Source organism: Arvicola amphibius, chromosome 13, assembly GCF_903992535.2.
Source record: "Arvicola amphibius chromosome 13, mArvAmp1.2, whole genome shotgun sequence".
Taxonomy (NCBI): domain Eukaryota; kingdom Metazoa; phylum Chordata; class Mammalia; order Rodentia; family Cricetidae; genus Arvicola; species Arvicola amphibius.
This window is the reverse complement of record NC_052059.1, coordinates 16,141,674-16,169,198: the sequence shown is the minus strand read 5'-3', so window position 1 is coordinate 16,169,198 and position 27,525 is coordinate 16,141,674. Positions and strand designations below refer to the sequence as shown.

The following is a 27,525-nucleotide window of genomic DNA, read 5'->3' as shown; positions in this document are numbered from 1 at the left end:
GTTTCTAGACAGTCAGACACACTGGTAGCTGACTATTAAAGTCACTGCAGACAAAACGGTTCAAGAGACACAAATGTAGTAAGAAGGTAAGGAATGTCAGGCTACAATCCAGGAGTGTATTGCTTCCTTTCTAGTGCCCTTGTTTTCTATTAAAATGACGTGGTTCTTACTGTCAGAGAACTCTAACTTCCCCTAAAGACAGGGTAGGCATGGGTGAACACAGGTCTACCCGACAAGTCCTGAGGTTGGTTGTACAGTAAGCTGCATGCAGGGAGACATCAAACGCACAGACCACAATAAAGACACAATGATAACAAATTACCAAGATACATACTTATAGAAAGAAAAGCCGTTAAATCCAAAATTTATAATCAAGTTTTATGTAATGACTTTCAGAATTTAAAATAATTAATTTTCATTTTTTAAATATTTATGTGTGTGCACAAGTGTGTGAGTGGAGGCTTGTGCATGTGAGCAAAGTGCCTGCAGAAGCCAGAATAGGGTGTTAGATTTCCTGTTGCTGGAGTTAGAAGTAGTTGTAAACCCCTGATGTGAGTGCTAGGAACCAAACTTGGGTCATCTATAAGAGCAATATGCACAAATATCACATGGACTGACTCATAAGTGGCTTTTAGACATAAAGCAAAGAAAACCAGCCTACAATTCACAATCTCAGAGAACCTAGACAATTAAGAGGACCCCAAGAGATATATAGATGGATCTAACCTACATGGGAAGTAGAAAAAGAAAAGATCTCCTGAGTAAACTGGAAGCATGGGGACTATGGGAGAGGGTTGAAAGGGAGAGGAAAGGAAGGGAGGGGAGCAGAGAAAAATGTAGAGCTCCATAAAATCAATTAAAAAGAAAGAGCAATATACACTCTTAACTGAACCATCTCTCGCCTCAATTTCCAAGACTTTTTCATCTGGCTTTCTGCTCTACACAACCGAGGTGACTCAGCAGCTGAGGATAAAAGTATCTGCTTTGCCATAACTGGCAGCAGGGCAAAATTTCTGCCTAGTGGGGTTTGAATTTGGACGTCCCCTATTGACTCATGTTTTGACTACTCCATCCAGGGTGGTTTCTGGAAGATTGTGGAGCCATCTGGATGAAAGCAGGTCACTAGGATAGGATTTTGAAGGTTACAACTATCCTTGGTTTTCTTCTGGTCTAGGTGGTTCCTAGTCCATGCCACAGGAACAGTGGCTGCCTCAAGATTCTGATGCCACAGACAAACCTTTCCAATGTCTCCACCTTTGATATGCTGGAAGTTCTCTGAAACAGTAAGCTAAAAAAACCAAGTCTTTCCTCTTTTCAATGATCCTATTGGGGATTTTGATCCCAGCAATGCAAAGGCTAGGGAAAATCATTATCAAGAATGGGGTTACTGCCTCAATAAAGTAAACCTGATAATGAAGTTCTTAGGCCTATGGAAATGGTTTGTGGGGAAATGAGTGCCAGTTTGGAGATACGGGCTAAAGGAATCTTCAAAGTCTCTAATAGGGTCTCCAGTGGAAATTCTTAAGACCAGAATGCTGACAGAAATACTGATAGCAAAGACTGCACATGAAGCTTCAGATGGGAACCAAAGATCAGAAGCAATTAAGTCAGGGGCCAATCCTGTGATGTTCTGACAAAGAACCTAGCTACACTCTGCCTAAGCCCTGAAACTCTGAGTGGGGATTATACACTCACAATAGTGCGATTCATTTGTCAGACAGCACAAAATTAGGCTGCGAAAAGGCTTGATGTAGACACTGACAGCATTAGTATCATTAAACTGAAATATTGAAGGTACTACCCTTCCCATTAAAAGTCCTAGGGTGTAAAACTGCAAACGTATTTGGAACTCAATAAAAAACAGAAAGTTGAAGGGGCCCCTGCTAGAACAGGGCCATCCAGTGAAATGATTCCCAGGTTTAACCATGCAGCTGGAGAAGGAGACTGCTGAATGTGCAAAGGGGCCAACTACTTCTCAACTGGCAACAGGTTGGTGTTGCTCATATGGTACTGTTTTATAGGCATACAGAACGCAGGAGTTATAGAGCTGAAGGCTTATACCCAGATTTCATTAAAAAACAAAACAAAACAAAACAAACAAACAAAAACACCCATGAGGCTGTATTCTCTACAGGAAGCCCCCGAGTATCCTATGAGTCAAGCTTTGAGGTGACATCTAAGCTGCAATGGAGAACACAGGCAGAATGGTGTGAACGAAAGCTTTTGTGGAGCCAGGCCAAGCCAGGTCACATACCCTACAAATGGCAGGGCTGTGGGGCCACAGAAAACTATGAGATGTTATATGTCAGAGTATCATTGCGAGTCTGCTATGTCCCAGAGGCTGATGTTTTAAGTACCTGCTCACCTCTGTGGCATTACTATGAACTTTAGTTCCTTTAGGAACTGGGGCCTGGCTGGGGAAACTGGGGAAACAAGTTACCAGAGGAAGCCTCCCTGGTTCCAGTCTACTCTCTGCTTCCTGGTCCATCTGTGTGAATAATGAGCTACCTCCTATTCCCACTGACATGGACAGATCTCTCAAACTATCCTCTGCCTGATGGGCTGAAATAAGTCTTTCTTACCCTAGGCTGCTATTGTGTAGTTCTGGCTACAGTGATGGAAAGGTAACTAGTGCAAGTACTTAGAAAGAGCAAGCGGAGAAACGCACAAATGAGGGAAGGACCTTCAAATGTTTCACATCACTAAGGAGTTCCCAACTCCATCGAGTACAAATGCAACCATACTTGCAGAGACAGCTTAGGAAAAGAATTTGGAGTCAAGGAAATCTAGAAATATGAAAAATTCATTATTAATCTGTTCTCCTTTGGCTTGGGCCCACTCTAAACTATGTGGGTTGTGATGCTCTTGGTATTTCTCAGTTTACACTCAGACTAAGAACAAGCAGTGGTGGTGCACACCTTTAACCCTAGCACTTGGGAAGCAGAGGCAGACGGATCTCGAGTTTGAGGCTGTCCTGGTCTACAGAGTGAGTTTCAGGACAGTCAGGGTTACACAGAGAAACCCTGCCTCAAAAAAATCAAAACAAACAAAAATACACACACACAAAACAAACAAATAAAAGTAAAGCTTTGAACTTGTAGAAGCAGACAGTAGATTTAGGGATAACTTGCTAGCCAGGAAGTAAGGCAACGGTGATTATAATGTAGTGATATAAGAACTACACAGCTGACTTTCCTGGTGATTTTGAGAAGAAAGCCACTATTTCTTGAGCACTAACAACATGATGTATGTCCACAACTGGAGAAGGGATGGGGGCCTTTAGTTCTTGAACGCCATTAGTACCAGCATAAAGAGTCCAAGGATGTTCTTGTTCTCTTTCCCACGTGAAGACACAACAACAACAAAACCCAGCTATTTATGAATCATAGAATGAACCTGCATCAAAGCCTGAGCTTGCCCCCACCTTGGTGTTGGACTTCAGTCCCGGGCTCCAGAACTATAAGAAATAAATGTTTATGATTTGTAAATCATACAGTATATAGGCATTTTGTTATAACTGCCCCCAAAGTCCAAGATAAACATTTTCTTAAATAACCATGATACTTAGTAGTCTCAGGGTTGTGCGTTTCTTTCCATTTACTCAACCAACATGTATTAAAACCAGGACACAGTTAAAATTCTATAAATGTAGTAAATATCAATGTAAAACTGTAGTTTTTGTTCAAACAGAAGAAAGTCATGAAACAATTACACAAAATATAAATTTAGTTGTGCTATGAGCCAAGAAGGCAAAGTCAGGACTGTTAATAGATATCTCAGAGAAGAGCCTAGTCAATGGCAGAGTTTGGCAGAATATATATTCTCCATATTCAAAGCCGCCCCTCTAATATTAAATAAAAAGAAAAGATTAACTATTTCTTATTCGGCTATAGAGTTGAGCTTCCTGGGATACACAACTGGAGGGTTAAAGGTGCCCACCGCCCACTACATAGCAAACAACTGTTCTCCCAGCATAATGCACTCAGAAGGGAACTGCTAAGGAGGAAAAAAGACTCCATTTTCTGACTACCTACTTAGGAAGAATGGATTTCTTACACGTCAGTGTGGGTGACTGATCCCTGGGAGAAGTGTTTAGGAGAGCCTCCGAGCCTCCACTTGCTCAAGAGGACACTGAAGTTCAAGTCAAGGACGGAAAACTGTCCAGTGCACTTCAAGATTAGATATCATAGAGGATCAAGGACAGAAAAGAAAGATAAGCAAGAAAAACAAATGATAATTCAGACTTTGATTTTACTTGAAACCAATAAGCACTCAAGTTCCTCTTGTTTTCAATATGGAGAGTCAGTCACAGACTATGTGAAGACCTCTGTCTCAGTATGCTTATATTTGGAAACAAGGTCTTCAAGGGGTAATAACATTAAAGTAGGACACAAGAGTGAAGCCTAAGCCTATAGAATAGTGTTCTTAAAAGAGAAGAGTGATTAAACAAAACAAAACCCTTGCATTCTCCTCTCTTTACTATTTGAAGCCACGATAAGAAGGTTGCTGTCAGTAAGTCAAAAAGAGCCATACACAAGAAACAAACCTGCCAAACCTTGTGCTCAGCCTTCAGCCCCTGTGAAAAAAATAAATCTATTATTTAAGTCAAACTGTGTATGTATTTTGTTCTGGAAGCCTGAGGTGACTAATACACCTTCTGAATTCTTTTCTATTTCGGTGTCTAAAGTGCACTCTTCTGGGTGACTTAGAGAATAGTCTGCTCAAACTGACGACTGTATCAGAGAATAATACCATGTTACTGTGTAAGAATTATTCCTTTACACTTGACAACTAGACAAAAGGAAAATAATTAGTCAAGGCACTTCCTATGTAGAGAAGGAAATGAATTAGTGATTTTTGTATGTTTGTATTTACTTTTAAATTCTTGGAATTTCATATTCTTTTCTACATAAACATAAGTACTCTGTCGTGAACCATATCTGGGCATTTTCAGCTGTGATCAGCTTGTCCCTGAATCCCTCCAGGGTTTACTGATGCAGAGTAAACAAGGCTATAAATCACATACAATGCATTTAATACCTCAATGCTTTGCAAATTGATCTGGAATAGGGGTCAGCTCAAATCACCGTCCAAATGAAACTATTTCCTTCCCATGGAGAGGAGACACGCACATTAGAGACTGCAGATGCTACAGGGAGGCTAGATTCAGATGAGGGGCTGCTTGTTTGCAAGTGGACGGAGGCCAGATTTCCTCAGGTGAGAGTCTCCCGTTATTTACTTGGTAGAGTCATGGATATTTAAAAGCATACATCTTTGTGGCTGGCATTAAACTTGAAATCTGGTGGGCAACTTTTCAAGAAATAAAAGCTACAAACAAAATAGCTTTCATTCCATTCAGCACGCTGTGGGAAACGACTAATGGATAAGCATTACTGTGACTGGCAGGGCGAGCTGCCAATAACAGGGATTCGAGCCCACATAAAAGCAACACTTTCTCAGGTTATTTCACTAATTTGTCAGTAAGACATTATCTGACAAGAAGGAAAAACAGGGCTAGAGAGCACGGGAGAAGGGAACATCTAAGAGTAAAAGTTCTTCCTTGGGCTGGAGAGATGGCTCGGTGGTTAGGAGAACTGGCTGTTCGCCTAGAGGGCCTGAGTTCAATTCCCAGCACCCACATGGCAGCTCACAACTGTTTGTAACTCCAAGATCTGACACCCTCACATAGACATACATCCACACCAATACACATAAAATAAAAATAAATATTAAAAAAAAGTTCTACCTTTGTCAGCACTGGTTGTGTAATCAGGATTTACTTCCACCATTTCCTAAACCGTATTGCATTCAACAAGAGCTATTTCTTCTCTGGTAGGATATGTGTCCATCATTTACTTTTGTGTTCTTACAAAGCAAAGAAATGGTGGCATTCTGACATACATCCTGCAAAGAGACTGCATACCTTGGCATCCATACTGCCTTCTCATTTGCCTGTTTCCTCGTGTGGATGGGTGGGTCAGGAAGGACTCCAAAAGTTCTCTCATCTCTTTTCCATCTTCCCCCCTTAACTCCTAGATCTTCCTCACCACTTTAGATAGACAAATCAAAATGCTAAGCAGGTCAAAACTTAGAACTTCTAACAGGGTGAAGTCTCCACCATCATAAAAGGAGGAGTCAATTCGCTTCATTACAGTTTCAAATTTGTAGTTCAAGATTTAGTAGAGAACACCCCACTTTATTTCCTGCAACTGAGAAGTGCTCAGAATCTGAGGTGGTACACCTGAGTTCAAAGGCTACTGCTACCTCTTCCTACTGAGCAGATTTAGATAACAAGGGAGTTAATCCCCTGCGCCTCCACCTCTCACTCATCTAAGGCACAGCTTACTGATTCAGGGAGAGAGTGCCTTACATGGACATTCAACTGTTATCAAGATTATATATTCAGAAAATAGCTAAAGGGGACTGTTTTAAGATTAATATTCATTAGTACTATTAAATAGATGTAAGACCAAGTAAAGCTTCATTTGCCTTAGGGAACATAAAACAATATTCTTATACATCAAAAAAGGAAAGGAGTTTAGAATGAAATCCTTTCCTCTCAATTAGCCTCAACTAAAGCTAAGACTTCAACTTGACACTCAAAACATTCAACTTTTCTAAATGATGAGTCAAACAGAAAGCACAAGCCATTACAGAGTCAGCTAAAAGCACTGACAAGCAGAGACTTTGCTCTGTAAGATACCTACTTTTGGGGAGATCTGTTGTCAACTTCAGCCTTCAGCCGTAAATTCTCCCTCAGCAGGCCACCATTTTCCAACTTCAATTTTTTATTTGCCTGAAATAAGAGTTAAAAATAATTAAACATAAGCTAACACAAAAGTACCTTATAAAAATGATGACATGAGCCATCTGTATTCTTACAGCAATATCAGCAAACTGAATACTAGACACAGTCCTCAGAAACGTAAAATCACCAGTGGGAATAACTTGAAACTGCGAATACAACTAGGTATTTAAAATCTACATTCCAGAGCACTTTCTAAATCCTATACTCAGGGAAATGAAGTTGTGTCAGCTAGCTCAAAGCTATTAAGGGACCACGCTGATGGTAAATATGTTTCTTTTTTAAATTTTACCATAATTGAATGCTCTAAACAAGACAAGATTACATCATACACAAATATTTACAAACTAATGCTAAAGGGTTAATTCTTAAACCATGAGACTAGTTTCTTTGTTACTATTTAACACTTCTCTAGTGATAAATCTAACCCACGTAATCTACTGAATTTCCTTCTTTAACAGGTCTTTCTTATTCTGTCTTTCAACTTCTGATATCCTTAAAATTTGTGCAATATTTCCTAGTAAATTCCACCAATTGTACCTTGACATACACATGGAAGAAAACAAATCCTTTAAGAATGACTTTTTTTTCCTTTGTTTGTTTAATACCTAAAACTTACGGAAATCATACAGTAGCTCATCTGGGATGCATAGGCTGACACAAAGGAAAAGAGGGAAGCCAGAAGCTCAGTATCACAATAGCTTAAAAAAGATAAAATAAAATAAAAATTCATGCTCTTATGTTGTAGAGTATTATTTTAAGATGTGTTACATTTGTTTATGCTGTGGAATATTTGTTTAATGATGCAAAGATACAATGCATTCTTTCATGTTGCATTTGTTTAACTCTGTGAAGCTGTGATTCTTTGCCTGTCTAAGACACCTGATGGTCTAATAAAAGAGCTGAATGGCCAATTAGTGGGGCAGGAGCAAGAATAGGTGGGGCTGTAGGCAGAGAGAATAAATAGAAGGAGGAATAGGAGAGGAGGACACCAGGGGCCAGGCACCCAGCCACATATGGGATAATTTAAGATAAGAAAAGCTGGCTAGAAACAAGCCAAGGTAAGGCCCTGCATTTATAACTAAGAATAAGCCTCCACGTGTGATTTATTTGAAAGCTAGGTGGCGGGCTCCTGGGAAAAGGCCGAAGACCAAAAGAGACAAAAGACTAAACCAAACAAACAAACAAACTACACTCTTAGACTTTAGAATTTTCTTAAAAGCCACTTTATTTAAATTTTTGTTACTGCATTTGTGTGCCACTGAGAAGATTAAATTCTATAGGTTAGTCACCAAACTTACTAACCCAGCCAGCCAAGAAAATGCCATGGCTAGAACATTTATGTTCATATTTACTGTCAGGGAAAAAGAAAGAGAAACCTAAGAATTTTGAAAACCTATAATAAAAACATTGGCCAGAGTTTCTGACTAACTTCCAGAATGTATTACTTACCTACTTTAATACAATTGTATCTCAATGGTAACAAGCAAGGGAGGTGGAGAATACTCACTTGAAGCCTATACCCCTACTCAAATGTTACCAAGTTTATTTTAGGCTCTGAGCACTTGCTCACCTTCTTCAGGGAGGCACACAAACCAGGATGGTGAAGGGTTAATTCTTTAAGTGACTGATAGACACCACCATTATTACCCTCTGAAGATACAGGAAAGCCATTTACTTCCTCATACACCAACAATGAATTAAGCTTTCAAGCATAGCACCGTAAAGGGAGGCACTTAGTGAATATTTTTTGATGATGACAAGAAGCTTAAATTAGAACTCAGCTGACTTCCTTTCCTACCCCACCCCCTAATACTGGGATCATAGTATGTTTCAAGATCCCTCACCAGCCCTGTGGCTTTTTAATGCTTCTCGTTATAGGCCGGATAGCTCCTAACTATTTAAAGGACCTAAAGGTTATAAACAGTAGAGTTCTGCCCACTTACAGTACCTGGGGATATCAAAGGCTTTGATTATTATGCACTCTCAACTCTGACTGGGAGTGACAAGGTCTCATGTTTCCAAACCCACGGAATCCAGGCAGCATCAGGCGACCATTTGCTCACACCAGGTCATACTCTCGAATCATTTTTTTCAGCATCTGACTGAGATTATTATTTGTACTTCATATTTGCATTTTGTCTCTGTAGTCCATGTTTCTTACTCATTTGTAATTTATTACCTAATATTATCACTGGGTACCCCCAAATAGGCTTAGTGAATATCCCAAATAATTCTGATAACACAGTAATTCTGATTACGTGTTCATTTACTAATTCTGATAACATGTGTTACTAAAGTAACATGTTTATACACTAAGGCTGGCTGCAGTGCACAGCACACACTTCCCTCATCAAGACGCAGGGAGGTATGGACGCAGCTCTTCTTTCTGAAAGCAGTCTCCATACTCCTTCCACACTGGCCTTTTATGAATCGCACAACATTCGTTTTGTATATGGAGAATGGTTTACACTAATTTGAAAATGTTTTTCTACTACTTAACCTCGCTGAAGATATGAGAGCTAACATGCAGTGGTTCTTCTATAAAATACCATACAGAGTCCATTAACGATTTCGTGGCTCAGGACGCAGTAATTCAGAACAAGAACAGCATTTTAACGGAACGCAGATAGGTTAAAAGGGCAGTTGTAAAAACGAGTGCTATAAAATCACACCATTTACCACTACTGTACTGCAGGGCAGATAATCCTGAAGTCAAGCTAAAGGCTGCTCTCTGTTCCAGAAAGCAATAGAATACCTGTCACTGTGCTAGTGTTAATGGCATGCATCTTTATCTCTTTCCTAGACTTAAAAAAATCCCAAGTTTGCTTCCCCACCCTCAACTAATGTCCTCTATATCTTGCTGGATGGACAGACAACTAGGAAAATGAATCAGCCCCATTACTCTCCTGCGGAAGTGGTCTAAAGCAGGAGCTCACGGCTTTCTCTGGAGTTAGTCAGTAAACTAATTTCAGAATGTACTTACGCTCAGCTTTCAACATCAGAAAATGGTAGTGCTAAGAAAGACCTGGTTAACATCTTTTGTTCAGCTGGGTACAGTGAGACACACTAGCAATCCTAACACTAGGAGTCTGAAGCAGGAGGGCGGTTAATGTGAGGCCAGCCTGGGCTACATAGCAAGTTCAGGCAATCTTTGACTATTTAGTGAGATCTTGCCTCAAAAAACAAGCCAATAAATGTTTCTTTGCTAAGCTGGGAGATAGGATATGCTTGTTTGAAACAAGCCAATGCCCACAAAGCAGTCACTGCTGTAAGCTTAAAAACTTAAGGCGAACCACAAAGAGGGGGACAGAAACGCATCCTTTCAACTGATGCAGCTCTTCCAGAAGCAGGCGCATAGACAAGCACTACAGCGTCTCCAATTATAGTCACAAATGGAACCACCTGATACTTCTTGGCAGCTAAAGACAGCTAATGAGACGACGTTTTCCTATTGCATGAACATCTCATCCAGGCTTTAGTCCTGCTCTCACACATGAGCTATGGTGAGTCAAGGATATGGCTATTTATACTTGTGAAAGTACGTAAAATATTGTAGAACTTCAAAAACAACCACCATAGATTTTCGCACGACTACAACTTACCTCTTTTAGCTTATCCACATCATCTTTTACTTTTTCATAGATTTCATTAGCTGTTCTGAGTTTTTTCTTCCATTCCACTACCGTTTCTGGGTCAGTTTTACTTTGATTATCTGCTGCTGGATGTTTGTCTTCGTTTTGGCTGCCCTGCATCAAGGTTAAAGGGTCCAGAATAGTCTTGATCTGCGACTCCAAGCTCAGATTTTTACTTTTAAGTTCTTCTACTTCTTTCTGCAAACAATCTATTTCATCCTGAAAGAGTACGGAATTCAACGATCAGATATGAACTAATGCTTGTATATGCTAAGCCAGAGCCAATGTGTTCTTGAATATTACACTCAAACATTCATACATACATGGACCCTTTATATATCAGAACAGTATTTTAAGGAAACAGCTTAAATTCTCAAAGTTTTTGTCTCTCAGAAAAATTGATACCAGCTACTTACAGCTGAATTCAAAGACAGCTCTGGATTTATAAATGTCAACTCTTTGATTTTGTTTAAAGTATCATCAAAAAATTAAGAAAAAACATGAATTTCAACAACAAAGTAGATTTCTATTCAGACAGAAAATTTGAGGAATGTTAATTGCTTGACAGAGAGAAATTTAAAAGCTATTGTTCAAAATAGCCAGAACTTTGTTTATATTTTTATTTCTATATGTGAAGTGGGAATGAAATCTTTCCACTTTGCATCCCAGATCAATCCCAGCAGTGGGTCTTCAACATAAGCCAGTTTAAGGTGTTCTGATTTTAAAGCAAGAGAAAATAGACTTAAGTCAATGACCTCTCTAATTAATATCTATGACATTTATTAATTATGGAAGAGTGCCTTTTAGATTTGTCACAGTACTATTTACTAGTAAATTATAATACATTTAACAGTATTCTAAAAGAAGCTGCATCCTTCCGCACCCCACTTTTTGTTTGTGTGTTTTGAGACAAGGTCTTTACATCTGAGCCTGGGTCGAACGACCCTTTCATAGGTGTCACATACCAGACATCCTGCACGCAAGATATTTACATAACAATTCAGGACAGTAGCCAATTGCAGTCATGCTGTAGCAAGAAAATAATTTTATGGTTTGGGTCCCCAGACATGAGGAACTATAAGAGAAGGTCACAGCATTAGGAAGGTTAAGAATCATCGCTCTTTTAAGTCCTGGCTGTCCTGAACTCACTCTGCACACTAACTAGGCAGGTCTCGACATCGCAGAGATCTGCCTGCCTCTGTCTCCCAAGAGCGGGAAATTAAAGGGATGTGCCACCATATCCAGCATAAGAAATTGCAATCTTTAAATAAATACAACAATGAGTAAACAAACATGCATTTAAATATTCACAAATGGGGAAAATGTAGGAATGAACACTTATTCCATCACTTATGCTCCAGTGTATTAAAATGTTTGAGGCAGCTCAGATAGTTTCCATGTGCAGAGTCTAATTTAAAGATACCTTCCTAGCATACTATATTTACACAGCAGTATAAATATTTGTTGCATGCCAATCAGCCATTCTGTCTTCCTTCAAATTGACCAAGCCTAAATTAGGGATAAAGACCCTTCAGAGTCTTAAAAAAATACCCAGTCCCCAAGAAAGACTAAATTTTTCAGCTTCACAATGCCCCCTCTGCTTGCAGAGGATTTGTCTTTGTGTATCTACTGCACATGTCTTTCCTTACCCCCCCACAAGAAGCCTTTCTTCAACTGCTAAGAAAAAAGGGGGGGGATATAAAACTAGATCAAATATAATATATACATGCATATACATATATGTATATTATAAAATCTCCATTACTCTTTTAATGAATATCAAAAGTATATTGAATTCATTTGTAAAAATTCCACCTTCATGGTAAACCAGTCTGCTCATTCACCTTTAGATGAAGATTAGAAATAACACTTCACACTGATGCTAACATATCAGTTTACTTAAACATAACGTTTACTTGTGTTCCAGAATTCAGCATGTTTATAATTGTCAGTGATTCTACAGACAGTAACAAATTAACTGCATTCCCTAAGTGGGCTTCTTTAATCACTCACTTCTTTTTTTTTAAAGGAACAAATATAAAATAAACCGAAGAGGTACAAATTAGCAAACACACACACGCGTGCACACACACAAACACAGACTCTCTCTCTCTCTCTCTCTCTCTCTCTCTCTCTCTCTCTCTCTCTCTCTCTGAAAAGGAAGTGGCTGGAGAGAGAGCTGACTCAGGACTGCTGCTCTTCTCCAGGACCTGGGCTTGATTCTCCGCACACACCTGGCAGTCCCAGGTGATCCAACCCCTTCTCCTGGCCTCAAACACCTGGCACTCAAGTGGTGCATAGGAATACATGCAAACAAAACACTTATATACATAAAATAAAAATCTCAAATTAAAAAACAATTTTAAAGAAGGAAAAGAAAGGAAAAATTTTCCATTTCTTTCAATTCTATGAAATCTTAGTCATCTTTTACTTAAATAAAAGCATTTCTCTATTTAAAACAGAAAAGGAAGAACTTATCACACATGTTTAGATTGGCACTTAAGGTTTCAGACTAGGCACGGAGGTGAATGTGTGTCATCTCGAGGGTTACAAGACTCTCCGAAGACAAACAGCCCCCCCACCCCGCACACACACACCAAAAAAGACCCGAGGGAAAACACAAAGAGCAAAGCTTCATAGGATGCAGGTCTCAGCCATGTGGGCTATGACCGGTTTCCCTAAGTCCACTGCTGGAGTCGCATTAGAGCAGTGCTAAGTACCTCATACTCTTTGTGGAGGAGCTCGAGTCTCGTTCTCCGAAGGTGCTTCCTGACCATAGGGCTCAGCATAGGTTCACTTTCACCTGTTCCTCCTGGAGGGAAAAAAACATTTTTGTTTGGTTTGGGCAAAATGAAAATGAACCATTTTTTTTTCATATTGCATTATATAATGTAGTGGTATTTCATTTTTATTTTTAATAAAGCTTGCTTGATGGTCAGCAAAGTAAAACAGCCACACTGGCCAGCCTTACAGACCAGGCAGCAATGACATACACCTTTAATCCCAGTAGCCACACTAGCTTGCCATAGAAACCAGGCGGTAATGGTGCATACCCTTAATCCCAGAACTAGAGAGGAAAATAAGACTGGAGGAGACAGTCCTGAGCTTCAGTCTCATTCTCAGGTTTCCTGGAGGCAGGATCACCATTTTTGGACTGAGGTCGAGGTAAGAGACAGTGGCTGGTTGCTTTGATTTTCTGGTCTTCAGATCGAACCCCAATATCTGTCTCTAAGTTTTTATTAATCGCACTTCAATATAACTTCCCAGGAACAAAATTTAGATATGCAGATTGGAGACTCTGGTCCAGTCAAAGATAATGTGAAACTAATTAAGGTTAAAAAAAGAAAATTAGTGCCACATTAGGAGGGGCAAGAGGAGTGTCAAACAGGAGCTAGGAAAGTAACACATTCAGAGAGACTACTGGTGTTTTATTTTTACTTTAGCAGTAAAATTCTTCCTTTTCTTTAGTAAACTAAAATGAGCTTCACATTATCCTCAACAGGACCAGAGTCTCCAATCTGACTAAATTTTGTCTCACCTCTACACAGGCTACATACCACCACTCAGCCAATATTCCTAAAGCACATTTGAGGCTCAAAACCTAAAGGTCACATACCTCATCAAGACTTTCTCAGAGTTACTCACCTTCCTTCCAACACCCTCTAGCCCTTTATTTTCCCTTCTTAGCACCTGTAACTTTAAATCATTAATATTTCTGTCCACATGCAGTCTCTAACGTAAGCTGCATTTGGCTTGAGGGTCCTTTGTACTACATATACTATATAAAATTACCAATAAACCCAATATGATGTTGATCTGTAGCAATGAAGATTTCATATCACCATTCCCCAAACAAACACTGTTTATAAATTGTCTTAAATCTATCTTACGCACATAACGCACATAAACCCTCACCAATAATCTCTTTGCAAGGATTTTCTGGAGTGATAGGAACTCTGCAAGCTGGACATTGGCTGTTATTCTTCAACCACAAGTCAATGCAAATGGAACAAAACACATGGTTGTTGGTGCATACAACAGGTTGACGAACCTTTGGAAAAAAACATTACTTTTAGTACAGAGCAACTTTTATAACTGGATTCCCAATGTGATATGTTTAGAGCAAACAGATTGTTCCTTTCAAGTACGCTGAGCAGGGGAGCAGGGGGGATAGAGAGAACACAGGATGGTAAAACATGCTTCTTTTGACCACACGGTTTCTCATAAGACAGAGAAGCTAGCTGACAGCGCTGCTCATGGAGACCATGCAACTTCACTCTGAGATGCTTATTATGTATTGAACATTCACGGTCAGAAAAGAAAAGGCTTTCTGTTCATTAACTCTGGGACCTTATTCCTCAGCCTATTTTCTATTAGAATCATAGGATAGCGGGACCATCAATCTGACGCTTGAATTTTTCAGCGCATTCCACTACAACATCAAGTATCAACAACCACCTACTAAACATTACAAAAAGATCTGCTTTGATAACGATGTGGTTTGTCATGACTTCATTCTCCAATATAAACACCTTTAAGAGAGGTGATTATAAGTTTGGGAGCAGGTGAGTTGTCTTGGTAACAGATTAGTTCCCACAGGAGCTGGTCAATAAAAAGACCAACTCTGGCTCTCTCCCTAGTCCCCTGTTTCCTATCTCACCACTTAACTCCATTCCTTCCTTTCTTCCTTCCTTTCTTCTTTCCTTCCTTCCTTCCTTCCTTCCTTCCTTCCTTCCCTCCCTCCTTCCTTCCTCTTTTCTCCCCTCTTCACATGATTGGAAATCCAAGTCATAGTTCGTTCATAAATGTTTTAATTTTATCCTTCTGTTAGTAAAAACTCTTAAGCACGGCAGACTTCCAAATACTAGAACACAGCGCCATATTCACCCTGAAGTCACTCCTTCCCTTAAAACTGCCTGCCGTTGTTCTAAAAGTGCCTTCTATCCAAGATTAGCAACTCCAGTAATGAAGGAAGCTACTTCTTTAGACCAATAGCTAGTTTAGAATGGTCTCTGTCGTGGTTCGAATAAAAATGACTCCCATAGGTTCATATATTTTAATGCTTAGTTACCAGAGAGTGGAACTCTTTGAAAGGATTAGGAGGTGTGGCCTTATTGGAGCAGATATGTTACTGGGCTCTGAGGTTTCAAAAACCCAAGACAGGGCCAGTCACCCCCAGCTACACACACACATACAAATCAGCATGTAGCTCTCAATTAATTCTTCAGCACCCTGCCTGCATACCTCTAAAATTTATGGAAGAAAATATTGAAGACAGAACCATACACATTATATATGGGGCATCAAGACACTCTACTTTGTAAGAAACTATGTAAAAGGAACCAGTAAAACAATTTAAAAGCAATCAGATTTTTTTATGTTTTTGGTCATACACTAAAGGTTAAAGAAAACAATCCCCCAATGTAGAAGACGGTTTTGATCAAATGCACTAGTTGGCATATTTTTTACTAAAGTGTCAATAACAGGAGGAACAGTTTTGTATGTACTGAAAGTACAGGTCATATTTTGGTCATGTGAAGTTTCTTACATCAAACTCACTTTTAAATGGGTAATCCTGGTATAAGAGGCTTTGAGAGTCATTGGCATAAAAGATAACAGCATCTAAAACCACAGGACTGGTGCAGATTCGTTGTGCAGGCAAAATGGCTAGAGGAAAAGGGTAAGTACAAGAGCAGCGTCTACTAAAGGAAACTGAGAATAGGAGCTCTGGTGTCAAGAAGGAAAGCATGGTAGTAATCACAGAAATCAAAACAAAGACGCTTCTTAATAGGAAGACAGTCCCCAAGTAAGTGAGTCACTGAGGAGGTAGAGATGACGCTGTGGTATTTAACTGTATGAAATGGTTTGCTACTGAAGTTTCTCAGCAAATGATGGGGACAGAAACACAAGGAGGTTGACAGGCAATTAACGATAAAGACAGAAAATGCAGACAAGTTTCATATTTAAAGGAGAAGACATCCAAATTAGTCCATTATTAGCAACGTCACAATGATGGAGAGGGTAGCTAGAGACAGCAAATTCCCAAGAAGTCAAAAGGGGGACAAGATTCAAGCACCAGGAAGATTTTGTCTTCCATAGGAGGGAGGAGCCAGCTTCCACATGAAACAAACACATAAAAAGAAGTTAGAGATGCCAGATGGGAAGGAGAACATGTAGGGAAACTACAGACCGTGAGTGGAGCCAGCTCCAGCTACATGATCATGAGGACTGTCCCCAGTAGTCTACTAGAAAAGGCTTCCCAGTCCCTTGGGTTATCAAATTCCACTGTGTCCAGAATGCCAGGTGTGGAGTACCACGCTCTATCTAATGTTTGTTTTGCTGGGTTTCAGTCTTGCCTTAATTCTTCTGTACCTCGTGCTTCTGATGAAATTCACAGTGTGGGAAGGTTTCTCACAAAAGAGTAATAGCACACTCTTTTGTTCCCCTCTAAAGCTCTCTGTTCTGCTTTGTGCCCTTCTCAGAAAACTGCTTATATTCCACTTTCCCGATCAGATTCAGTCTCAGTGGGGGACACAGAAGTGCCCTGCTCTTTGTATCGACTTACAGCACTTGGCACATTGCTTTGAAGATGTAGGATTAATAAAAGTAAATATTGATGCAGAAAATCCAAAAGTGAGATAATGTTGCACAAATTGTCTTCTGAAGAAAATGATTTATGGTCAAACACAAGGAAAAAGTTTTACCTCACCATTCAGTGTACCAAATGATAAAAAAGAACAGCTACAGGCAGACTACGTTGCCCTGGCTGCTTGGAGCCATCAACAATGCCCCACAGCGGAATTATCTGTACTGTTGGAACCTTCTCTTACTGTCACCGTGCTGGGTTTCTACAAGTTGGCTAACCCATTTCTGGGCAGGCTACTTACAAGATAAGTATTTCTAGATGGCAATATAATTTTACCTTAAGGTTCTCCAGCTAAGATGGTGGGACTAGAAACTGCCTACTGTGACACTAAGAAGGAGAATCACTGCCAGAATAGACTCTATTCCAAAAAGAACAAAAGAGCTTCAAATGCGCACAAAAGTGGTGGTATAACGGCAGACTGTACGAAACGAATGAGCAATGCACAGAAAAGAAGTAAGACCAATTTAATACAGCTTCCCCCATGGGGATCTGCAGCAAGGGGAGAGGAAGCAGAAATCTTATCTAAAAGGTAAGCTAGAGCCCCTGGAAGGAAGAGACTGCCAGCATCCCTGTGAAGCTACGTGTGGCTGGCAGATCCACTTAGTTTCACAGTCCATCAGCTGGGCAGGTCCTCCCATTTCCTCAGATTTATGCCCTTCTCTGGGGTGGGCAATGTTCAATCTGAGGGAAGTAAGGGAGCAACCATGATACTCTATAGGCAAAGGATTTGTACTTTCCAAGTCCCCTAAATACTGAGCTTCCTGCTGGAAGGATGTGGATGTCTGGAGTTTTGGGCTGGAACATCAAAGCTTTCTGAATCTACAGAAGTGAAAGGCAAACAGGTGGATCCAAGTTCAGAGGTATTAAACTCCAAAATTATTCTCATTGGAAGAAACTGCTATACAACAAAAGGGAATAATTGGTCAAGAAGAAGTAACAATTTTAAATATGTGTACTAAATTAAAGATACTTCAGAGTTAAATTATATCATCAATCAAATAGAATTAACAAATATCTAGAGAATATTCTATCTAATAGAAACAGTATACACATCTTCTCCACAGTTTGTGTAACCACCCCTAAAATAACGACATTCTAGGTCACAGCACAAACCTTAAACATGAAAGAACAGAAATAATCTTGTAGATATTGTCAGGCAACAGTAAGCTAAAATGAAGATAAGAGAAGCGACAGAAACTACACAAACACTTGAAGATTGAACAATACATTCTTGATGACCAGTGGGTTGTTGAAAATCAAAGAAACTATTAAAAAAATCCTAGAGGAAATGAAAGTTAAAAATATAACTTCCTAGAACTTTGTGACACAATTAAGTCACTCCTAGAACCATAGTTTACATCTGTCTAAATACTATATAGTATATAGGAGAAAAATATACTATATTAGAAAAAGATATCTTACATAAATAGCATACTGATGCACACTGAGGTTGTAAAATCAGAACCAGACAAGGTAGTTAGAAATAATAAAGATTAGAGCAGACCAGTGATGAAATGGAAACGACAGGACAACACACGGAACAAACAAAACGGTGTCCTCCGAGGAGTGTGCAACTGACAACGACCCAACGTAATGAAATTAGAGCTGAATAGAAAACATTACAACAGATTACAATGAAATCCAGAGGTTCACTGAGAACTACTTTGAAACTTTTATCTACTTGCATAATCTGTATTATTAAAGAGATGTATAATGGCATTAATTTTATGGAATCAAGATGATATAAACAACTTAAGCAGATCCATATCAAGTAATGAGACTGAAGGAGTAATCAAAAGCTTTTCACTTTATGAAAGACCCAGAAGCGATGGATTCACTGACACGTTCTGCCAAATGTTTGAGAAAGAGATAACAAATAATACTCCTCAAACTGTACAATGGCAATACTCTGCAAACTGTAAATCAACAATAATCCTTAAACTGTAATACAGCAACTCCTCAAATTACACAAGATAGGAAGGGAATGATACTCACCAAACCAGATAAATACACAGAAAAGAAAAGAAAAGTAAAGAAAGGGTGCAGGACAATTTCACCGACAAACACAAACAGAAAACTTTCCACCAAAATTCTTGTAAGTCTTACTCAGGACCACAGAAACTCCTGCAGGAGACCCGGGTCACACACAGATGTCCTGCATTCAGACATTTACATTACAATTCATAAAAGTGGACATGGGAGGTCCTTCCGTATATGTGTTGCTTTTATTGGTTAACAAATAAAGCTGCTTTGGCCTATGGCAGGGCAGAATATAGTCAGGCTGTAAGAGATTACACAGAGAGAGTAGGCAGAGTCAGAGAGACGCCATGTGGCTACCGAAGGAGACAGACACCAGATCCTTACCAGTAAGACACAACCCCGTGCCAATACACAGATTAATAAAAAAGGGTTAATTTAAGATGTAAGAGTTAGTTAATAAGAAGCCTAAGCTAGCAGATCAAACAGTATTGTAATTAATATAGTTTCTGTGTGATTATTCAGGTCTGGGCGGCTGGGAAACCAATAAGCAGTCTCCATTTACAACCAGTAAAAAAAAGTGCTGTTATGAAGTAGCAAGGAAATAATTTTCTAGTTGGGGGTCACCACAACATGAGGCATTCTATTAAAGGGCCTCAGCATTAGGAAGATTGAGAACCAATGCTGTACATGATGGATCATTATCGCTGTCTGTAACTCCAGTTCTAGGGAACCAGACCTCTGTAGGCACAAAGTACACACACAGTGAATATACAAGCAAAACATTCATACACATAAAACTTAGAAAAAAATTTAAAGAACACATTAAAATCATATATCATGATAAAGTTGATTTTAGCCTAGCAAGGCAAAAATGGATCAATATATACAGTAAATATAAGAAATCGAGTTAAGGACATAAATCATATGAACATATCAACAGACAGGAAAAAAAATTGATAAAGTTCACTATCCCTTCACAATAAAAGTCACAAACAACCTAGGAATAAAAGGAACATATTTCAAGATCATAAGTACATACAACAAATTTATAGGCAACATGTATTACACAAGAAAAAACTGAAAACATGTCTTCCAAAATCATGACTGAGACAGAAGTGCCCACTCTTCCCGCTCTTAATACACTACTTAAAAGTCTCAGCTAGAGTGCCATGGTGAGAAAGACATGAAAGGGGTTCCAACTAGGAGAAGAAAAGCTGAAGGCAGCCCTATTTGCAGGTAATGTGGTCCTATACTGAAAAGATCTTCCTGTTCCACTAGACAACTCTTATATGGATAAACACTGTATTCCATGTGGAAGGACATGAAATCAACATATGCCAATCATTAGCACTCCTATACACCACTAATGACCTTTACCAGGAAAGAAATCAGGAAAAAAAAAACTTGTATTCATAGTAGCCTCAAAAATAAAATACTAGGAGTAAATCTAATTACGTAGGTGAAAGATTACAATAAAGACACTGATGAAATAAATTTTAGATGGCACTAGAAGATGGATAGTTCTCCTATGTTCACTGACAGACAAAACATTGAAAATGGTAATTTTTGAAAAAAATTTAAAGAGTCAATGCAATCTCTATCAAAATATCAATATTCTTCACAGAACTAAAATTAACAACTGGGGCTACAGAGATGGTTCAGCAGTTAAGCAAACATAGTATTCTTGCAAAAGGTCAGAGTTCAGTTCCCAGCACACATATCAAGTTGCTCGCAGCTGGAGCTCCAGCTCCAGGGGATTCAGTATCCTCTTCTGGACTCAGTGGGCACCAGCACTCACATTTGCAGAGTCCTGCACATATATCCACATCATTCTCTTAAATCCCTAAATTCACATGAAAGTACAAAAGACCTTAAGCACTTAAAGCAACTCTAAATAGAAAGAACAAGGCTGAAGTATCACAATATCTGACTTCAATTACACCACAGAGCCATAGTAACACCAACTATATTGTGTGTGTGTATGGATATAACATATATATACATATATATATGTATATATACATACATACATACATATATATATAAAAAACAGAGGATCCAGAGAGCTATAGACACCTAATTTTTCTTTTTAATGTGTGAAATAACCTTATTCATAATTATTCTCTCATAATTTTAATGTTTAGAAAAATATGCTTTTAAATCTTTGTCAACTTAGTTACTATCCTATGGCTGAAATAAAACACCACAACCAAGGAAGCTTTTAAAAGCAGGTATTTAAACGGAGACTTCTTCAGTTCCAGAGGGTCAGTTTGGAAACAACATGGCACGAAGCATGACAGGGGCTTCTGAAAGCCCACCCACAGTAAGAAGACCACACCTCCTAATCAGTCACCTAATTTCAACAATGGTGTAGAAAACATACACTGGTGCTGGGAAAACTGGATATCCACACATAGATGAATAATACTAGAGCCATAACTCTACTCTTGCATGCAGCAACAATCCAAAGTGGATCAGAGACCTGAAAATTTGAAAATGCTAGAGGAAAACATAAGAAATATATTTAAAATAAATGCACAAAGGAAGACTTTCTGAAAAGATCTATTGATGTGGGATTCCCCACTGTATGCTGTGAATATCACTGGTTAATAAAGAACTGCCTGAGCCTATGGCAGGGCAGAACAGAACTAGGTGGGGAAAGCTAGGCTGAATGCCGGGAGAAAGAGGGCGGAGTAAGGAGAAGTCATATAGCCCCGCCAGACACAGACGCTGGAACTTTACCCAGTAAGCCACAGCCTTGTGGCGATACACAGATTAATGGAGATGGGTTAATTTAAGATAAGAGTTAGCCAGAAATACGCTTAAGTGATTGGTCAAAGGGTATTGCAAATAACATGGTTTCTGTGTGATTATTTCGGTTATGGGCAGCTGGAAACAAACAAGCAGCTCCTACTACAATCTATAGCACAGGAAATAACCCCAAATCTTGACAAATAGAGAAGAGAAGCCTCTGAACAGCAAAGACAACAAAGTGAAGGGACAGTATAGAAGGGGAAAATACCTTTGCCAGCTATACATCGGATAGATATTAATATCCCACATACATAAAGAATTGGAAAAACCTAACACCAAAAGCCAAGTTATCCAATCAGTGAATGGGTTAATGAACTGACACAACAGTTCTTAAATAAAAAAATAAAAATGGCCAATATATATTTGAAAGTGTTCTATGTTCTCAGCCAACAAGAAAATGAAAATCAAAATGGCCCAGAGAATCCATCATTATCAGAATGGCATTCACTAAGAGAACAAATGCAACAAATGCTAGTGATAACCCTACACACTTATATACTGCTGGTGCAAACATAAACTGAAAGAGACACTATAGAAGTACCTGTGTAGGTTCCTCAAAAAACTAATATTAGAACTAGTTGTGATACAGATATATCATTTCTGAATACATATGGAAGGATTTTAAATCAACACGCTACACAGATACTTGCATGTCCATATTTATTGCTGCAATAATCATAAGAGTTAAAATATGGAACCAATTCAGATGCCCATCAACAGATGAATGGATAAATAGGATACATATACAAAAATGAAGTCAGGTCTTGTAAGAAAATGGATGAAACTGTCCAGTTCCATCTATGCTAGGAGAAAGAAGTAAACCTCAAATATCAAATGTGTTCATTCATGTGTGAGATCCAGATTTAAATTTATGTCAGTCTAGGTTATGAAAATAGAAAAGAGGGAGGAAGATCTTAATAGGGAAGCGAGATTATATAAAACATGGCACAAAAGCAGGAGGGGCTATTTGGGAAGAAAAGAGTCAACAGGAAAATGGAGAAATATAATTACACACACACACACACACACACACACACACACACACACACACACGCACGCACATATAAAACTTGGGATGCCATGGTGGTCCGACAGAGAAATGCCCCCTGAGGTTTGTGTAACTTGACACCTGGTCCCTGGGTACTAGCACTTGTGTTTAGGGAGGTTATGGGACTTTGAAGGGGTAGAGGGAATCTATCTTTGGAGGCTGGTTCTGAGAGTTTATAGTCTTGCCCCACTTACAGTTCACTCTCTTTGCTTCCTGTTTGTTGTTGAGTATGAGATCTCTCGGAATCCTAATCGGGCCACCTGCTGCCATGCCACTTCTGCCACTATGGACTCTCCCTCTGGAACTATTAAGTCCAAATAAACTCTTTCTTGCACAGGTCATTTTTGTTCATGGTGCATTAGCACAGCAGCAAAAAGTGATACAAAGTTGGTTCCAGGAGACACAGGGTATTGCTGTGAAGAACCTGACTTTTTTCTTTTTTGGAGAAAATACAGAAGACGGAAACTTGGGCTTTTAAACTAGTGGACTGCTGTAAGCAATGTGAACCTGGAGACACCAGTGATGAGAGGATGTGGACTGGCAATGGCGGCTGAGAGAGACTTCGGAGAACAAGCCCACTACTGGTAGCTGGGCTAAGATCATTTCCGTGATATTTCGGCAAAGCTATAGCTATCTTCCTCCCATGCCCTAAGAACCTGCCCAAGGCTAAATTCAAAAGGAATTTTTTTGAGAGAGGAAATTTCAAGATAGCATAACATTGAGTCTGTGGTATGGTTATTACTAATAACTCATACAATTCTACAATGAAAGGAACAAGCTTTGTTCTCTTGTGGGACTTCTAACAGTGGGAGCAGGGGCTGTCTCTGACTCTTTTGCTGGGGATCCTATTCCTCATACTTGGGTTGCCTTGTCCAGTCTTAACACAAGGAGAGGTGCCTAGTCTTACCTCAGCTTGTTATACCGTGCTCGGTTGGTACCCAGGGAAGGTCTGCCCTTTTCTGAATACGAATGGAGGAGTGGATGGGGATAGGGACTGGGAAGAGAGGAAGGAGGGGAAACTGGTCAGGCAGGATTACAAAAAAAAAAAATAATAATAAATCAAAAGTACAGTATGAGAGGAAAAGTTCCAGTCAAGACTTGTGCTGAAAGGAGACTGCAACTGTTGAAGAGATCGCCACTAAAGAGAGGCCTTAAGCCACAGGACGGAGCTCTGAGGGCAGGACTACATGAGGCCAAGCTTCCAGCATAAAGGGAGAAAGCTTAAGGGGTGGCTTGCTCATAGGAAAACATAAAAAGTTGTTACTAATGTGATCAAGAAGGTGAGGGTCCATCCAAAAATGGCAGCTCAACTTGGTGGTGTCCTCTAAGTGGCGCTGCCTTTGGAAGCACAAATGATGTTAAGAGTGAGAGTCGTGGATTCTTCCTCTATAGTTTCTGAGAGCCACTGAGGCCAGGGAACACACAGCAGGGAAGCTGAGAGGGCTAGAAGCCCCGAGAATCCATCGTGGGTGAAGAACCCAAGATACGACATCTGCCAGGGAGAACTGCATACAGGAAGTGGTTCACCAAGAGAGAGATCTATACTGTAGTAACTTTTGTTCCTGGTGTTTTTATCACAGCAACAAGAAGTAACTAATATAAATACTAACTTAAAAGTAAATGTTTTTATTTGACTGAACTCGAGTAGTAAAATGCAAAGAATTTAATACTCCTTCAGTTTTTGTCAACCCATGATCCTCTACCCAGATCCCACTATACAAAATACCCAAACAGGAAAAGGTTTAAAGTTTTAAGATATAGAAACCATTTCATAATTCACCCAGGTCATTAGTCTTCACAATCAGTTTCCTCTCATATGAGATCTCTAGCAATAAAACAGTGCCCTTAAAATCTAAAAGGCTAGGTCATGATGGTAAAGGTTAAGTGGCACATGAAATCCTTAACTCTTCAGAGCATGCATGCTGCAGGATGAAGCATCGTAAGATAATGTTGGGGAAGGATAGGAAGAGGAGAGAGTAAAGGGCAATACTGTGCTCTGGACACTAGTGGACAGAAAGGGGCAGGCTTTGGTGCAAAGATTAACTCTATAATCCGTCTCCGTCCTTTCTGTGTTTTTTCTTTCTTTCTTTTTTAAATACAGGGTTTCTCTGTGTAGCCCTGGCTGTCCTCGAACTGTAGACCAGGCTGGTATTCAATTCAGGATCCACCTGTCTCTGCCTTCCAAGTTACAGATTAAAAGCATGTGCCATTACACTCAGCTTGTGTTTCTATTATATCATTTCATATCTCGTATGACCAAATCTTTTTCCTTTTTGTTTGTTTTTGGTTTTTTTTTTAAAGAGTTTCTCTGTATAGCTTTGGAGCCTGTCCTGGAACTAGCTCTTGTAGATCAGGCTGGCCTCAAACTCACAGAGATCAACTTGCCTCTGCTTCCCAAGTGCTGGGATTAAAGGCGTGAATCACCACGACCTGACCTCAAATCCTCTTTTTTTTAAATTTTTATTTCGTCCCCTCCCTGCCCCCTAAATCCTCTTCTTAAAACAGCAAATGTGTTGGGGAGGAGTCATGTTTAAAGTTCTCCATTAATAACAGCCCTACTATCCGGGGCTTACTGATTAGGAATTATATATTGGTTCAGGTAGGGGCTTCTCATTTGGGGCACCATCAACCTTTTTCTAAACTGAAGAATTTTTGTGTTGTATATCATAAGAAATTTAGCTAGCAGCAGCTCTTGAAACCACCAATCAGATGCCATTGGCTTACCCCTGGGAGCAATCAAAAGGAATTACATATTCATAAATGTTCCCGGGGACCAAAAATCTATCTCCACTCCACTGAGGACCACACAAATCCTTCCAACAAGTTAATGGGGTTGATAAAATTAAATACATTTTCAGCTGTGGAAGTAGACGTAAGGAAACAACAGTATAGATTGTAACTGACAAAACCTGAGTTGTACTCAGTCCAAATATTAAAAAGCTCTTCCACCTTGGAGCAAGGTTAATAAACGATAATCTAGAAGTAAAAAAAGAAAACAGAAAGATGTATGTTTGAAAGAAGCAAGAGCTGGCACTGATGGAATCTATGGGTATGAAGAAATATAGTTCAGATTTACCAGCTGGCCAGATCAAGCCATCCATCCTTCAGCTTGCCAAAGGGATCAAGCAAGCCATTCTTTCTCACAGTCCATGTGCTTTTTTACTGGCCGTTTTCTCTGACTCTGTCTAGGTCAGCAGTTGCTTTCAATCCTAACTTGCTTTTATTTATTGAATTGGCTAATCTACGCTGAACCTCCAACACCTAAAGGCAAGCCATCTTATTGGCTGGCACTCACTTCTTTTCTCCCTGTTAAGCCAGAGGCTGTAAACTGTAGCCCACATTCTCGGGCACACACTACCTACAAAAAAAAAAAAAAAAAAAAAAAAAAAAAAAAAGCAGCAGTCCAGGGTGGAAAAGGAGGGTTCCTGTTCTTTGCCGTCCTTGAACCACGCGGTAAAGGCACGCTTTTTTTTTTTTTTTTTTTTTTTTAAAAAACCGAATCGGAAACACAAACGGAAACGAAAGGAAATACGAAGGCAGGAGAACATTCAAAACTCCGTTTCTAATACCAAACTACTTTCTCCTACTTTCTCCTCGTACTTTCACGAGCCCACGGGCATCCCTTGCCTCTTGTGACTGATCCCAATCTCGGCAGTTAGGACCACGCTTCTCATTCTCAACAGCACAGAAGGGAGTGGGGGCCAGGAGCCATCTGAACACCTGGCAAAAGCCATCCTCCAGAAGAGGATAGGAAAAGGAAGGCCTTTAAAAATGGACCGTGGCTCCCAGAACAATCACACTGGGTGGCGGACGGGAGACCGGGGACTCCCTCGGGCGAGCCTGCTGTTCAGAGCGCGGCTCGCTGCACCGGCTGCAGAGGATGGAGGCTGCGGCGCCGAGACTCCAACCCGCTCTTCGCAGGCCGGCGGAGGCCGCCCAGGCCGCCCAGCCCCGGGCTCCGAGAGGCGCCAGCGGAGCCCATCGATCCGCGTCCCCCCCGCGTCCCCCAGGACCGGCCTCCCGCCGCCGAGCAGCTTGCAGGTCAGCCTTCCCTCGCATCCCGGCGCCTCACGCCCCGTCCCCGTCCCCGCCCAGCACCGGGCCTCGCTCGCCTCCCGCGGCCATCGGGTCCTCAACCCCGTCTCCTTAGCCGTACCCATTACCTTCCCCAAGCAAATGTGGCACGTGATGGGCAGAGTGAGGGACAATGTAACGTTCTGCACGGTCTGAGCCATGGCAGCGTTCAGAATCCCGCCAACACGGAAGTCCCGCCGACAGCAGCTCTTTGCCACGCTGGGAACGCGCGAGGCCGGCTACGGCGGCCTGGCAGGGCCATAGCGAGCCAGGCAAGGGGACGGAAACGCGCTTCTGAGACGCGCAGTCACCCCGTCGTTTTTTTTCCTTTCCTTACTGAATAATGACTATTATTAAGAACAGATTAAAAATAGGTGCCTGGGTCAGGAGCTTTAAAAAAATTGCTGGGAATGGGAAAGAAGACGGTTTACTAGAGGTTTCGAGGCTCTTGAAAATTTAAAGGAAAGTTTAATTAATTTGGGCAGGAAATAGGAGAAAGCTATGGTGTTTCAGTCCCCACAAC

The 27,525-nt window shown here is 40.2% G+C and overlaps 1 protein-coding gene across 1 annotated transcript in view; it reads right to left on the bottom strand.

The window, feature by feature from the left end:
• The window catches only part of Obi1 (ORC ubiquitin ligase 1), a 44,645-nt gene extending 17,431 nt beyond the window's left edge, over positions 1-27,214 (bottom strand). The window contains exons 1-5 of the mRNA XM_038310431.1: positions 27,092-27,214; positions 14,356-14,491; positions 13,161-13,252; positions 10,411-10,659; positions 6,708-6,796 (exon numbers count right to left, since the gene is read on the bottom strand). Of these exons, the coding sequence (XP_038166359.1) occupies positions 6,708-6,796; positions 10,411-10,659; positions 13,161-13,252; positions 14,356-14,491; positions 27,092-27,163 (638 nt within the window). The 5' untranslated portion in view covers positions 27,164-27,214. The remainder of the gene's footprint in view (positions 1-6,707; positions 6,797-10,410; positions 10,660-13,160; positions 13,253-14,355; positions 14,492-27,091) is intronic.
• Between the last annotated feature and the right edge of the window lie 311 nt (positions 27,215-27,525).